The sequence below is a fragment of the Tenrec ecaudatus genome, chromosome 4 (assembly GCF_050624435.1).
Source record: "Tenrec ecaudatus isolate mTenEca1 chromosome 4, mTenEca1.hap1, whole genome shotgun sequence".
NCBI lineage: Eukaryota > Metazoa > Chordata > Mammalia > Afrosoricida > Tenrecidae > Tenrec > Tenrec ecaudatus.
The window spans coordinates 202,030,602-202,046,287 of NC_134533.1; the positions used below are offsets into that span (position 1 = coordinate 202,030,602).

General features: G+C 50.9%; 2 protein-coding genes across 4 annotated transcripts in view; both read right to left on the reverse strand.

The window, feature by feature from the left end:
• The window catches only part of QRICH1 (glutamine rich 1), a 46,984-nt gene extending 39,781 nt beyond the window's left edge, over positions 1-7,203 (reverse strand). Inside the window, exons 1-2 of one of the 3 annotated variants that reach the window (XM_075547333.1) lie at positions 6,427-6,729; positions 5,400-5,488 (exon numbers count right to left, since the gene is read on the reverse strand). The gene's annotated coding sequence lies outside the window, so the exon portion shown is untranslated. Of the gene's footprint in view, positions 1-5,399; positions 5,489-6,426; positions 6,730-7,037 lie in introns of those variants that run through there. The other 2 variants (XM_075547331.1, XM_075547332.1) reach the window with 2 other exon arrangements.
• Positions 7,204-8,346: 1,143 nt separating this feature from the next.
• On the reverse strand, positions 8,347-14,805 carry QARS1 (glutaminyl-tRNA synthetase 1). Its single transcript, XM_075547334.1, has 24 exons — positions 14,647-14,805; positions 14,369-14,516; positions 13,950-14,059; positions 13,721-13,796; positions 13,455-13,519; positions 12,878-12,931; positions 12,707-12,767; positions 12,337-12,408; positions 12,137-12,222; positions 11,916-12,002; positions 11,352-11,451; positions 11,170-11,248; positions 10,973-11,081; positions 10,743-10,873; positions 10,553-10,645; positions 10,310-10,447; positions 10,140-10,227; positions 9,907-10,050; positions 9,714-9,818; positions 9,428-9,520; positions 9,204-9,331; positions 9,059-9,125; positions 8,853-8,978; positions 8,347-8,494 (listed from the first exon to the last, which is right to left on the reverse strand). Exons 1-24 carry the CDS (start codon positions 14,761-14,763, stop codon positions 8,444-8,446), a joined length of 2,328 nt encoding a protein of 775 aa, XP_075403449.1. The 5' UTR covers positions 14,764-14,805; the 3' UTR covers positions 8,347-8,443.
• Between the last annotated feature and the right edge of the window lie 881 nt (positions 14,806-15,686).

The window sequence follows — 15,686 nt, forward strand, 5'->3', positions numbered from 1 at the left end:
TTAACATTTTTTAACAATAAACAATTGTAAAAGAATGAAAAGCTAAGCCAGGCTGGGAGATATGTTGGCAAAACACGTATCTGATAAAGGATTTATAACCAAAATACAAGGTGCCCTGGTGGGGCAGCGGGAAAGCATTGGGTTGCTAACCAAAAGGTCAGTGGTTCAAACCCACCAGCCTCTCTGCAGGAGAACGTTGTAGCCATACAAATCGCTGTTTTGTGCCGTTGAATGAAGTTCCTACTCAAGAGTGACGCCATCTACTGCTTGTTCTGGGCATCTTCACAAGCGTTGCCGTGTCTGAGTCCCCTGCTGTAGCCACTGTCTCAGTCTGTCTTGCTGAGGGTCTTCCTTTCCCCACCAATCCTGTACTTTACCAAGCATGGTCTTCTTTCTCGAGACCGGTTCTTCTTCTTTTTTTTTTTTTAATAAATCATTTTATTAAAAATTCATTATACCCCTGTTTTTTAATAAATAATCTTAGAATAGTCCATACGTAAGTTGTATCAAGCACGTTTGTACTTAAGTTGCCATCATTGTTTCCAACACATTTTCTTTCCAGGTAAGCCCATGGGTCTCCCAGTAAATTTAACTGAAGACACAGAGCTGAAGCAATGGTAGTAATGGCCTCGGATACTGGCTTTTGACAAGATTTTTGCACAGGTTACCACTACCCCAAAATCGTTTTAATTTGGGGGGGGGGTTCAAATTTTTTAAAAAAATAATTTTATTGGGGGCTCGTACAACTCATCACAATCCATACATACATCCATTGTGTCAAGCACACATGGTCCTTCTCGATAACATATTCAAAGCATGTAAAATGAAATCTTGCCACCCTTGCTTCTAAAGATCAGCAATGAATGTATGTGATACATCAAGAATATGGGACAAGAAAACAAAGGGTCATTAAAAATGCAGAGAAGAAAAAAAAGAGACCAAAAAGCATGTCAGATGAATCTCCTAGAGTGGCACTTAAGTGCAGAACAGTTAAAATGAATGAAAGAAATAATGAAGTAAGAGAGGTGAGCAATCGATTTCTTTGAGAAGCTTGAGAAGACTAAGCAAACCAAAAGGTAAGAACACATTCAGTTACCTCAAGCTAGAAAAACTAAAGACAAAATTCAAGCCTCAAGTTGCAATGGTGAAGGATTCTATATGGACAAATTATTAAATGATGCAGAAAACAAACGAAAATGGCAGGAACAGTCACTGTACTGTAAAGATTATAGACTCAGGAACCCTGTTTGAGTAGTTCTACTCTGTCCTGTAGGGTCACAAAGACTTAATAAAAATTGATTTGATGGCAACAGGTTTTATGCAAAATATTGAAAGAACTTTCATTTTATAAAAACCTAGTAGAAGCAAACATAAAGAGAAAAAAAACCAGGAGAAACTAAAATGTATGTTTCACTTAATGTTAAGTGAAAAAGAGAGCCTGTAAAAGTTACATATTATAAAATTCCACCTACAAACAAAATTGTAGAAACAGTAAAAAGATCAGTGGTTGCCAGGAGTTGGAGTGGGAGAAGGAGGGCTAGACAGATAAACGAGAAGAGGAAATTTCTATGATAGTGAAATTATTCTGTATAATAAGAATGTACATGAAGCTAAGCATTTATGAGGGAAAAAAATTTAAAAAAACATTTGTCGAAACCCATACAACTATACTAACCAAAGAATGAGTTCAAATAAACTGTGGACTTTAGTTAATAATAACAATAATAAACATTGGCTTATAAATTTTAACAAATGCTAACATATCAGTGCAAGATGTTGATAAGAGGGGAAATTGTGTGTGCATACAGGGATGAGAATATATGTGAACATTCTCAACTTTCTGCTCAATTTTCTATAAATCTAAAACTACTCTAAAAATTAAGTAATATTTTAAAAAGTTAACAGTGGTTTTGCTGGGAATAGGAATCAGAATATTTCTGTATAGTGAGTATATCACAGTAATGGTAATCAACACCACGTAACAGGTCTGTAAAGTCAGTTTTGTACGCAAAAGAAAAATATAAACTCTACAGTGTCTGTTTACTGCCACAAAATCCAATAAATACTCTCCAAGACAAACCAAACTATTCGTAATACAAGTTTGCATAATAATGACGACTATTAACATCTTCAAGATGCTAATGGCCCACGGAGTTGCCCTTGGCAGTAAACAGAAATGAGCAAACCTGATGAAAGGGAAAGAAAAATCACTAATGTGCTCGAGTCAAAGTAAAATACAGGTATGCATTACCTCTTAGCTATTCAGGCAACAACTAGCTATTCAGGCATGTGTACCATAAACACCTATGGTTTCATAGGTTAAAAAAAATGTAAAGGAAGCACCTCTTTGTACTTAATATTTCCACTTAATGTTTTTAAAAACCCTAAACTCAAATGCTTACAACACTGGGCCAAATAGCTTGCGATACAGACATATGAGACACAGGGCATGGCTCTGTAGAATGAGCAGGTGAGCAGTGGTGGTGGGGGCCTGGGGTGCTCAGGTGGGTACAAGAGCAGGTGGAACAGGACTCTTCTCTCCCTGCTTGCTTCCTCTCACTCCATCCCTTTGGTCAAACTCTTGGGCAATCTCTCAGCTCCCAAAGCCACTGCTTCTGCAAAGATGATCAGAAACAGCTTCCTTAAGGTAGTTTCCCCCCCACACACACACAAGGTTTTAATATGGTGTTCACACAATGTCTAAATCACAAAACATCCTACTTCGCAGAACATGCGGTAGATGTTAAGTGACACGTACCTGTACTTCTAAAAAAACGTGAGTTGGAGGGACAGGTAACGACTGAGGGTCAAATGAGAGGTAGTAATGGAGAAAGCAGGAAGGACACTCCTGCTCAGTAGAAAGAGCAAGTCCTGTGAATAAGCAATTGCTTCAGTTTCTTTGCAAAACAATGGACAGCCAAACCATCAGCATCTCACCAGGACCCCCATGATTCTCTTTGGTGTGTCATTAGTGATCCCAGGCATCTCCCTACACTTCCCTCCACTGGAGCTCAGCAGGGTCTGACAGGGAACAGCCTCTCAACACAGAAACGCTGTTATTTTTATGACTTTATCACTAGAAGACAGGCAGTACCACTGGACAAAGGATACTCCAAAATATGGTTCTGTCTTGTAAGTTTTTCTCTTTTTCCAGTTAGGTACTAGGAGAAAACCTTACTACTGACCAGAGTCAGCCTTAATTGAGTTTTCCCTCTGCCATCCCTTCTGAGCTGTCTATAGAGCTTGGCAAAGAATGGGCCTTGAAGATGGAACAGACCAGAGAAGATACTCAGAGCTTCCTTAATGAAGCCTTTGCCAATTCCGGTTTTACTCAGTAGCCAAGCTCCAGTCCCTTGTCAATGCTAACATTACTCTAGTTTGTTACATCTGCTTCAAAGAACACATTCAACGTTACAAAAAAAAAGTACCACTAATAAAATTTTTTTGTCCATTATAAGGAGTCACAGTCACATGTGTCCTAATTAACAGGAGTCATTTCCAAGAAGCCATGTAGGAGACATACTTCTGTAAGAGAGAAATTCACTATAGCATTTGGGATGGGATCACCCCATTAGGCCATTCAGTCTGCTCCAAACCTTTTGCCAGAATGGTCCCTAATTTGTGGGCCTTTTCATTATGCCTCAATTTCTGACAACACACACTGTCAACTTACAATTCACATTCCTACCACGGATGAATAGGCTGCAAATTAGCACAACCATTTGTATTATCTAGCAAAGTTGAAAATACCAATTTCATATGGCCCAGCAATTCTACCCCTCGGTGTTTATGACATGCACCTGTGTAGAAGGGATCACCACAGTAATTTTAAAAGCAGCCAAAAAAAACTGGAAGCTATCTAGATGGCCACAAATACTAGAATGGATAATAAACTGTGATACTGAGTACTACAAAGAAATGGGAACGAATAAACTACAGCTACCCACAACACGGATATAATTCACAACATAATAAAGGCAGCACAAAATACAGTATGATTCTGTTTATATAAAATACAAAAGCAAGCAAAATTAAACTGTCAATTAGTAACACAAAAACAGAAAAAGAAAAACAAAGAAAGTCATTATCACAGAATAGGAGCCGTCCCTGGAGGTTCAGGAGTCCTCCTGTGGGGTGCAAACCGTTCGTTAATGCACTCATTCGGCTGCTAACCAAACGGTTGGAGAGTCTACTGGCCTGACAATCTACTTCTGAAAAATCAATCACAGAAAAGCCTAAGACACAGAGTCACTGTGAGCTGGAATGAACTGGATGGAGACGAGCGCAGCCTTTTATCTAGGAGTTGGGAAGCTATGACCAGGAAGGGCAGAGGATTCGGGGATGCTGGCACTATTCTATTTGTAGGAAAGGTGGTAATTAGACAGGGTTCACTTTACAATTTTTCTTCAAACTGTACTTAGATCATCTGAACTTATACAAATAGATACATTATTTCATAAACTTTAGTCCACCAGCTCGCTTACAGCTTGTCCTGGCCCGAAGAATAAGACCCAAGGAACCCTGATCACCACCACCACCCACCAGCGCCACCACCCTCGTTTCAACCAAGCAGGAAACTAATCTATCATTTCTTTATGCAGTCAATTTAATTTAACACCAGAAATCACAATACAATGTGGGAATTAGGGAAAAAACAAAGGCAGCATTTAAGGGAAGTACGGAGAGAGTTTAAAACATCAAGAACAGACGGAACAAAACACAGAGCAGCAAAATAAAGGTAACGGAAAAGAACAGATGTTCATTTAACACCTCACACTAAAATTAACTGAGAAATCAATGATTACAGAAAGAGAATGGCCATTTAAAAAGTAGACAAGCAACAAGCAGGGCCCCTCAAGGGCAAACCACAGCTGGTTACATGGAAAGAGCACATACAAGCCCAAAGAGAGACTGACGACCATTCCTGGGAAGTCCCCACCATAAAGGGGCCAAATCACACTGAAAGCCTGGCCTTAGTTAACTTCTTCGGAAATGGCATTTCATTTTTTAAACAAAATTCAACCACCACATTTTGTTTGACATAGCAATGTATGCTGGAAATGGAGAGAAAGAAAAAACAAAACATAAGCTGGAAATGGACTGTGGCAAGTGCAGAGGGTCATGGCGAGGTGCACACATTCTTCATCACCGAGGCCCAGGAGGAGGTCATCCCCTCACAGGCAAAAATCATATTCGGTGAGATGAGGACATTAATATCTACAAGGTATCAATTCAAATGCCAGCTCTCAAACTTGCTAGCTATAAGACAAAAATATTCCAAGACAAGGTCTAAAGGTCTATTAAAAATAGAAGTGTCTTGGGTAAGCTCGCCAGCTTTTTGTTGAAGCAGAGTAGCGGGTACCTCGCTGCGCTACAACCGGAAAGTTGCCCAAACTCACGTTTTAAGAGAACACTGTCCAAGCAGCAGTCTGCAGATGGATTCAAAGATGCAGCTGTACATCCTCAATTCTCCAGTACTCAGTAGTTTCTGCACACAGCACCCAGAATGATTGACAGAATTTGTAATGTTTCACTATTACCAGAAAAAAACGCACACATTTCCACCATGTGATTTTAACTTACCAGTCACCACAATGCATGTACTTCTGAGGCTTGTCCTGAGTTCTTAAGACATGTAACATTCTGAAGGATTTCTCCCAGTAACTTCAATAACTTTAAAAGTTTCATCCTTGTTTTTAATACACTACATTAGAAAGAATTCCTCCCATCAGCATCAAATTTGATGAACCGCTAATTTTACTTACCGTCCTCTTAGGTTCTTTTTCCTTTGATACAATGAAACAAACCTATGCAACATAACCGCAAATGGTGTCTTGGAAAAAAGAGACACATTGTGTTCTAGGTTCACCTAGAACACAATGTGAAAATGAGAGAGATGAATGAGACTGAAACCCTTTCAGCAGTAATTTTTGACAGCGATGGGCAGATGGATTTTAGAAATTTCTGATGGAAATTTTTGAAATAAAGTCAAGCGACGCTTTGATCCAGAGGAGCTCGTTCAATTTTGTTCTGGGCAACTTTTTGGGTAAGAGAATCGAGGCTCCCTCCTATTAAAAGCAAGCTCCTTCCACCCCATGCAAACGAAGAGACTATTTGAAATTTTAAAAAGGATTTTAAAAGCTGCAGTGTTTCATGTCGCCCAGATGAGGATCCTTCCAGAGCGCGCAGAGGTGACGTGTAGGAGATGCGCTTAAGGAAGAACTAGTTTGTAACGGCAAAAAAGCAGGTAACTGTTTAAGAGTCCACTAGGATTAACTTCTTCCCTCTCCAGCACAAAGCACCAGATCAAGGTGAGGAAACCTGGGGGATGGGGCCTGGCTGTCCTTGCAAGGCCAGCAGAGCTTGGAATCTGATGCAAGGCAGCGCCTTCCCAAGCACCCTCGCTGCACATGGGCCTGCGCTCACCGCATTCTCCGAGAACTGGCAACCTCACGCCCCCTCGCACACAGGGATCCGCAAGTCAAACAGTCACGCAGGCCCAAGCCACAGGAGACCCGGAACGTCACCGGGATCCCAAACAGAAAAGGTCCAACCCGCAATCTTGCCCGCTCTGCGAGTTGCCTGTCCGCCGCCGCTCCGAAGCGCCGCAGGGCCGACACCCAACAGCAGGGCGCGCGCCCCAAAGTCGGGGGTCGCGGGCGGGCGGGCGCGCGCCCCGGAAAGCCGCTCTGGCCCACAGGCCCCAGCTCTGGGAGCCAATATCCGGACCGGGCACGCGCACGTCGGCGGGCACGCGCGCCGGGAAGGCCGCACGGCGCGCGCGCTCCCGCCGCGTGCAAACAGGCCTTACAGAGCGCGAGCGCGCGCCGCGCCCACCAAAATCCTCGGACCGCCCTTCCCCCACCGAAGGAGCAGAGGCGCGCGGGTCCAGGGACATTCTGGACACAGGAGCCGCCCCAAGGTCTCCAGGGCCCAGCGGCAGCGATCCGCCCGCCCCCGCCCGCCGTTGTGTGGGGTGGGCCCACCGTCCCGGGTCCGCGGCCTCGCCGGATCCCCGCGTACGCCGGAGTCCTCACCCGGCGACGTCGCCGCCGCCGCCGCCGCCGCTCTGCCCGCCGGCCCCGCCGCACCGCTCGGGGCCCCTGTTCTGCCGTCGCCGCTCCAAGACCGACAGGATTTTCCCCTCACAGCTCCCTGAGCGCCATCTTACATTCAACCCCCACAGCCAATAGGTGCTGAAAGCTCCTCTCGCGAGAATATGAGCGGCCGATCCCGCGAGATCCTGGGGGTGCCACCCGTCCAGACTTAAAGGGAACGCTTCAGCCGAGGAGGGAGGCCTAGCCTCTGGCTAAGAGAACTGAGATCTGGGCCCGGAGTGTGGGACGGATAGCCCCGCCCATGGACGCCCCTCCATTCCGGGCGGAGCCAGGGCATCAGCCCGACCTACCCTAGGTGCTCGGATAGGTTTGAGTATCCGCCCCCCCCTTACCCAAGACTCTCTCCCAGGATGTACCTACTGTCCCCAAGGCCGCCTTCTCGCAAGCAGTCCCTTGCGGGGTGGGGCCAGGCCTCTTGTTTAAGGTGGTCCTTCACACACCCCTAACTTTGGCCCTCGCCCCCACACTTTGGTCTCGGCCCACCTGGTTGGCCCCGGATCACTTGTCTCAAATAAGTACCAGTGGCTGGGGTTCTTGTCATCAGCAATGGGGCAAGTTCTGCCTGCCACCTTCCGATCCACCTTAAAGTAGGCCTCTGTGGCCGGCTGTTTGTATACAGGGACAATGTGGAGGGTGTTAAAGCTGCAGGCACAGGCAACCTCACTGCTACCCACAAGGCCGCAGGAGTGCAGCCTTTCAGCCATAAACCTTCCCGATGGCAGGCCCCCTTTTGCACTTGCTTTGCAAATTTCCCCAGGTCGATCAGGGTTCCTCACAGAAGTCATTTCCTGATCGAAGCCTTTTCTGAGGACCAGATTGCTGCAGGAACCTCCACTGGCTTCCCCTCCCAGGTCACTTCTTCGCCTTCACTGCTAAGTGGTGAAGCTGGAAAGGCACTACAGCCTTTCTGCCACACATGATAGGCACCCAATTATTTGCTGGGTGACTGGGTGCCAGGCCTCTCATCAGCCTAGGTCCACAGGCAGACACAAACCAGGATCCCTGAGCACCAGACTCCTAACCATGCAGCGATGCCACCGAGCCCAGCATGCACTTTGATCAGGTGCAGGAATACAGAATCAAGCCCAAGACCCTGCCAGTAGTTGCAAAGTTGCCTAGGCAAGCCCTTTCTCAGACACGAAAGGTATGCACAGTGTATCTACCCCACGCACCCCAAGCATGTCTGCGGGCCCTCAGAGACTTGCAGGGCAGACAAATAACACATGGATTCTGGAGGCATCTAGGTGCTCTTTATTGAAATGGACACTGGGGTGCTTCCAGTTCCCAGGTCATACGAAATTGTTCCTGGTCCTCCGGGCCTCGGCTCACACTTTCCCTGGGTCCTCCTTCAGTGTGACTGTCCGGTTGAAGACGAGCTAGGAGGGAAGAATAACCATCAACTCAGAATCAGGCTAGGAGTTTAAGAGGGTGGGGAGTGGGACCGCACTGCAGACACAACCTATACCCCAAGTAGATAAGCCAAGAAACCAAGGGTCAGGAGTACTGGGTTTCATGCGTTTGGTAAGAAGCTGGATGACCCCGAGGCTCAATTTCATGGGGAGCACAATCCTGTCTGGGCCCACCACCTCCCTGAGGCATAAGGCAGGCAGGGCTGTGCAGTGTGAGCCGGTTTCTCTGTTGAGTGCCCCCTCAGGTGGTGAGGATGAACTGGGGACATGTGGGTGAGTGTCCCCAGTTGCAAAAAGGGGAAGGTAGGCAGAGTAAGTCAAGAACCTGTCCTTGGTGACTGTCTGGATCCACAGAGAAGTACCCAAGCCGCTCAAACTGGAACTTGTCAAAGGGCTTGGCCAGAGCCACAGAACAATCCACTAATGCTGCCTCGACCACTTGAAGCGATGCCTGTGGGCAAGGAAACCAGGGAGTCCTGCAGTCAGGCACGTCCACCCCCTTCACCCCACGCCCCACCCCCGGTGTCCTACCTGGTTCAGGTCACTCAAGAATCCACCAGGTACCTCAGCAGGGTCCTCGGGGTTCTTATGCTGGAATCTGCAGTCAGAATTAAGGTCAGGCCCCAGCAGGCAATGCCCATCTTGTAGCGGCCTCTCCCCAGCTGTGGCTACTCACAATCGTTCATAGAGGCGAATCTCGCACGTCAGTGGCTGGGACACCCAGTGAATGAAGGCCTTGGGCTTTTCTCCAGCGTCTGTCCGTCTGCAGGTTACCTCCAGGCTCTCGACACAACCACTGGGGTCCTGAGCGCATGGGAGATGGGGCAGACAGACGGTTGCAGGCTCACCCAGAGCCCAGCCACAGCAGGTGCTCGGGGAAGGAGGTTGTGGGGCTCTCACCTTGACAACATGCTGCAGCTCAATGACACAGCCTGTGTGCCTCAAACCCACAGGCTGACCCCACGCCAGGCGCTTATAGCCGGGCTCTGGCTCCTGCAGGAAGTGGGATAGACAGAAGAGGCTTCAAGAGTGGAACAGGCTCTTTCCCCGCCCCTGTGCCTGACACAAGTGGGTTCCTCGGAAGCCGAAAGTAACAGGACTGGTGGGTTTACATGAAAGGAGTGTGGGTTAAAAAAAAAACAAAAAGAAAAGGAGTGTGGGTCTGGGCTCCATGGTGACCATTCACCTCCTTGAAATCTGTCCGCTCCATGAAGATGACAGATGCAAAGGGAATCTGGTGGAAGCCCTTGCTCTCATCAGCTGGGAAGTTAGGCACCTGGATGTCCAAGGGCTGTGACGAAAGATGGGTATCTGAGTCACTGGGAGCCCAGACCTTAACTAACACACACACACACACACACACACACACGTAGGCCCACCTCAGCAGCAGGGAAATTGGTGATGGTGACTCTCAGTGGCTCTAGCACAGCCATTGCCCTTGGGGCTGTGTCATTTAGCACATCACGCACACAGGCTTCCAGCAAATGTGGCTCCATTGTCGTCTGTGCCACTGTCACCCCCACCTGACAGGAAAGATCCATATTTACTACCTTCGCACCTATGGGACCCCACCCTCAATGCCTATGTGCCACCCTTGCCCAGTGAGCTGTACCCGGGCACAGAAGTTGTTGATGGCCTCGGGTGGGAAACCTCGCCGCCGCAGGGCCGTCAGAGTGAAGAGCCGGGGGTCATCCCAATCCCTGAGGGCGAGGAGGAGGTGAGAAGGCTTCCCAGAACCCCCAGTACCCCCCAGCCTTGGCTGAGTCAAACGGCCAACCCTACCGCACAGCACCAGCTGCCACAAGCTGCAGGATTTTCCTCTTGGAGACAACGGCGTAGTGGATGTTGAGGCGGCCGTACTCCCACTGCACGGGGCAGTAGACGTCCAGGGCATTGCATAGCCAGAAGTAGGATGAGCGCCTGGGGGCGGGTGGGAGGGTCAGCACAGGACACATCTGCGAGCAGGAATGGAGCCCAGGGAAGGCTACCGGCCAACCCACCCGCCCCCCAGCCCCACTCCCTCACCGGGCCTGGAACTCCTTGGTGCAGAGTGAGTGGGTGATGTGCTCTATGGAGTCACAGAGGCAGTGTGTGTAATCGTAGGTAGGGTAGATGCACCTGTGGGCATAGGCATTGAGCCAAACTGTGGGTTCCCGTCACCCAGCAACCCCACTGCACAACCCAGCCACCCTCCCCGCACCCTGCCCACACCCACCAGGTATCCCCTGTGCGGTGGTGTGGGATGTACTTGACGCGATAGGCCACGGGGTCCATTTTCCCATCTTCCATTTCCAGCTTCATCCGCAACGTGGCCTCGCCCTCTGCAAACTTGCCCTTACGCATGCCCTGCAGATAACAAGAGCCCAGGCTGCGTCTGAGCACAGGAGCCCTCCGTATTCCCCATCCTGGCCCGCTTAGACCCAGTCATCCCCACAGGACCCCCACCTCAAAGAGAAGCAGAGACTCCTCCACAGGACGGTCCCTCCAAGGTGAGGGCGGAGGGTTGTGGCCTTTAAGTTCCTCCCCTCGCTGGTGGCACACATAGGCCTGGCCCCTGTAGGGAAGGGGCGATGAGCTTCCAGCCCAGTGCAGACCCGGTCAGCCTGCCTTGGCCCCCTTATCAAGGCTGACCCTGCTCTCACCTGCGGATCAGCTCCAGGGCCCAGGTATAGAGCTGGTCGAAGTAATCAGAAGCATACGTCACCTTGTAAGGTGAGTAACCTGGGGCAGGAAGAGATGCAGCATGAACCACCACCATGGACACCCAAGGGCTGGCCACGGCCCGAGGACAGCGTCCTTAGCCCCAGCCCCGCTCAGCCCATACCCAGCCAGGCCACCATGTCATAGATGGCAGTGAAGAACTTGGCTTCTTCTTTCTCAGGGTTGGTGTCATCGTAGCGCAGAAAGCAGATCCCATTATTGGCCTAGAGTGGTTGCAATATCTGTGAGCTCTTCCGTCATCGCCCTCCACCCCCCCCCCCTGCTGCCGTCTAGCTCTTCCAAGGCCCACCTCAGTGCTCTCCCAGGACACAACTGAAAATGCCTTGCAGAGCTGCTCTGTCTTCTGGAGTCTAAATGCCCCACCCTAGGCAGCTCTCAAGACCACCCTGGGGCACAGAGGACAACGTCTCTGGAGTTAAGGGGATCCACTAGGGATTTCCCCAAAGGTCGCCTCATGGCCTCACCCAGAGCTTTTCCCCCAGCAGGTACAATGGACCCCACCCCCACCCCCAGGCAGCGTCACCCAGGTGCTTCTCCCTCCATGGCCTCCACCCACTCTGGCCCTGCCACCAGGACCAGCAGGGCAGATGGGGACCCCTCTCTTGTTTCCAGCCACAGGGGCAGCAGGTATTCACCTTGCATATCTCCTCCCCAGACACACACTCACCTTGGCATAGCCGAAGTTGAAATTGATGGCTTTGGCATGTCCAATGTGTAGGATTCCATTGGGCTCTGGCGGGAACCGGGTCCGCACCTAAGGTTGGGAGATGGGAGGACAGGAGGGACGCTGCAGCTGAGACTGTCCTATCCCAGGGAGGTCATGGTGGTAGGTGGTAGGAGGTCCTGGGGCACGACAGAAGTAGCTCACTTGGCCGCTTGCTCACACACCTGTCCCCCAGTGACCTCCAGGTGCTGTTTCAGCAGATCCATGGTGTGGGGGGTAGTCACATAGCCTGGGGTCCTGTAGTTTTCACCTGCCAAGACCAGAGCAGGGGGCAATCAGGCTGCAGCCCAAGAGCTCCACTCTAGGACATTAGCTGCTACCAGTGCCCCTGTTGCCCAGTGTTCCGACCCATTCACTCACTCACCAGGTTTGTGGAACTTGAGTGCCTCTCCCCGGAGCTGCTCCATCAGGGACAGAGCCTGGCCAGCAGCCACACCTGGAGATGAGACCAAGAAAAACGTGCCCTCTGGCTATAACTCTATCCCTCTAAAGAGGGAGCCTTTCAATAGCACTCACATCCCACAATCAGGATAGAACTGAGCAGACTCCTTTTTTTCCCACCCCAGAGAGAAGAGGGCCAGACTCCTGTGCCCTCTGCAGGCAACACTAGGCATCCTGGCCTTGGGGGAGAAGGGAGGTAGGCACTGAACATTGACGAGGCTGGGCTGAGAACCCAACAGGGCCAAGAGCCAAAGTCAGGTTGCTGAATTGAATGGGAGCCTTAAGCCTCTTACCATTCTCAACTACATCCTTGGCTTTCCTCCGGTTTGTATCTTCTGGGCGAGCCTTTACGACCTAAAGGAAACTCAAACTGTCTTGTCTCCAAGTCTCTCCTGGGCAAGGTCTTGTGATCAGTCCCTTCCCCACCCTGGAATCTCACTCTACTCTACCACACCCGGTCCTACCTTGGATTTCTTGTTCAGATCAGACTCCTTCTTGGGACCCAGAAGATGAAGGACCTAAGTAGAAACCAGAGTCAGGCACGGGGCAGGAGCTCCTGCCCACCTCCCAAGGATTTCCTTGCCTTTTTATAAGCCCCCCACTTTGAGAACCTACTTAACCCACTCCATCTCTGGTCATAACATAGCTCAGCTAACCTCAAATACTCTTTCCCTCCTAAGGTTCTGTCTCGGGCTGAGATAAGTACCAAGCCCTGCCACGTGCAATGGGGCTAGCATCAACACAAGCAATGCATCTCGGCCCTCACCCTCTTGTGATTCCATGCCAGCAGCCTGCAGGGAAGGCCACATCAGCTATTCTTATGGGACTAAGAATTTGAGGTGCAGAGTGTGTGCTTCACCCCAAATTAGATCAGGCACAACATAGAGAAACAAGTCTGACTGCACACCCAGGTGCTGCCCCCTCCACCTCACTGCCATCAGAATGGCAACTAGGTCTCTTCTCCTCTTTGATCTCTCAGTACACTCTTCGGACCCATCCATGCCAAGGTCTTTGCCAGCTTCAGCTCAGGGAAGTGCCCACCTGCATGTCCACTTCATGCTTGATCATTTTGCCATCGGCCCACTTGAGAACAGCCCGGGCCTCTCCTGCAAGTAAAGGCCCCAAGAGCTAAATGAAGCCAAAGGAGGGTCCTTCCCCACCAAAACCCACTTCCAAAGGAAGATCCTGGCTGGAGATCCCAGGAAACAGAGCCTGGCCCAGCAAGACCAATTTTAGGGCGTGCCTCCCCCATCTCTCAATCCTGCCCAGAAGAGAAAACACAGCCGGTAGGCCCAATCCCAGCTCACCCATCAGCAGCCCCATGTTGAAATGGTAGCGTTCCTCCAGGAGCTGGGGCCGGTGCCGATTGATGGCAGCCTCCACCTGCAGGAAGCCAAACCAGCTGATTCAGAGAAACCACCTTCGGTTACACTCTGGGAGCTACCACCCTCACTCGGGAGTCATTCTGGGTGGAGCAGGTTGGCCACTCATCCCCAGGGCCAGTGCTAGGGAGGGAGCCCCTAGAAAAAAACTCACCGCCTCCTCAATCTGCTCTGGGGTCACCATGACGCCCACACCACACTCCCGCTCAAAGTCCGCGGTGTCGATGGGGTCCAGAGGGTGACTCCGCACATACTCAAGGGCAGCTGGCATGGGAGGGTCCATGAGTTTGTGAGCCCTCAACACCAAGGGGCAGACAGACAAGGTCCCAAATTCCCTGAGACCTGAGACCGCAACCTGAGGTCTGAGGTCTCCTCGGAAGGACAATCCTTGGCTGACCTTAGAGAAGCCTTTTCAGGCTCCCCAGTCATTCCCAGACCGTCCCCCTCCCGCTTCCCATCAATGCTAAGGCCCTGCTTCAGAAGCGGGGTGCCGGACTAGGATCTGGACCGTCAAGGAGCTGACTGCCTGTCCCGGCTGAGGGGAGGAGCTCGAGAGATCCGGCAGGGTCTCACCGCTCAGCTGGAGCTCAGTGAGGATCTTCTTATGCGCGACGTAGCCCACGAGAAAGGGGAGGCGCCGGGGATCCCTGAGTCGGGAGGCCAAGCCGTACAGCAGGGTGCCGGTAGCCTTGTCGATAGTGGAGCCTAAGGTCTGCTGCGCCTGGGGACAGAGGGGTCAGGAGAGAAACGCCAGGCCTAGTGAGAGCGGCGAAATTAACACAAGGGGACGAGCCCGGAATGGGGACACAGCACGGCGCTGCGGCAGCCCCGGCCAGGGCACAAGGGCGCACCTGGGTCGCCGCCTCGCGCAACTGCGTGCTCAGAGTCGTGTTCTTGAGCGTCTCGCGGGCCTTAAGTTCGCTTAACCCGAGGCCGGTGAACAACGCCAGGGAGTCTGGAGTCGCCATCGTGGAGACACCAGACAGGAAAAGGAAACTGGGAGGCCAAGCTGAGTGTGCGCAGTGAACAGGTGACCAATAGGAGAGCGAGACTGCCGGGAGAGCCAATGGTGCCCTTCCTGGTGAGGGTGGGCGGAGCTCTCCAGGTCATCCTCCCTATTAAAGGGACCTAAGGCCAGCGAACCGCTCCTTCCGGGCCCAGCCTTTCCTTCTCCCAGGCGAGAGCCGCCTAAAGTCCTAGTTGGCCTGGGACCTGGCAGTGACCTCACCAGAGGAAGGCGTGGGCGTAGCTCTCTGCGCTTCAGCTTTCCCCCTCATAGGCCTGGGAACTCTCTCAGGGTCCCTAGAACGACAATGGGTTCCTAGAGCGCTTTGGACTGTGCAGCTTTGCGGTTGTCATGGAAACAGACCAACCAGAAGCCCGGGAAATACTAGGTAAAGACCCCAGCGCCTCCCCCCAGCGCCCGACCCTCCTTTCTCCCCCTCCAAACTGAGGAGCTTTTAAAGGTTCTATGCTCTTTTTAAATCCCGTGACCCAAGCTCGCAGAGGGTACACACGCCACAAAAAAATTAGACCAAGAAATTCACCCACAAGCCTTGGCACGATGGTTTATTGAGGTTGGAACAAGATTCTGACCCCTGGCGACCCTACAGACCCTATAGTATAGAGAAAGGCAGAACTGCCCCCTTGCCAGTTTCCCCTGCTGTCATATTCACTGGAGCCAACTGCAAGAAGTTTCCCTGGAAGTCGCTGGGTGCCTTCGGACCACTGATCTTTTAGTTAGCAGCAAACAAGGAGGGGCAGGTGCAACGGAATGAAGAGTATGGCGGTTGTCTCTGAGATCCCTGGCCCCCCAGGACCTGTTGGGTATCTTCACGGTGAACTAGAAGCTACAAACACTGGGCAGGTTATGGCTCTTTGAAGCCTTGGT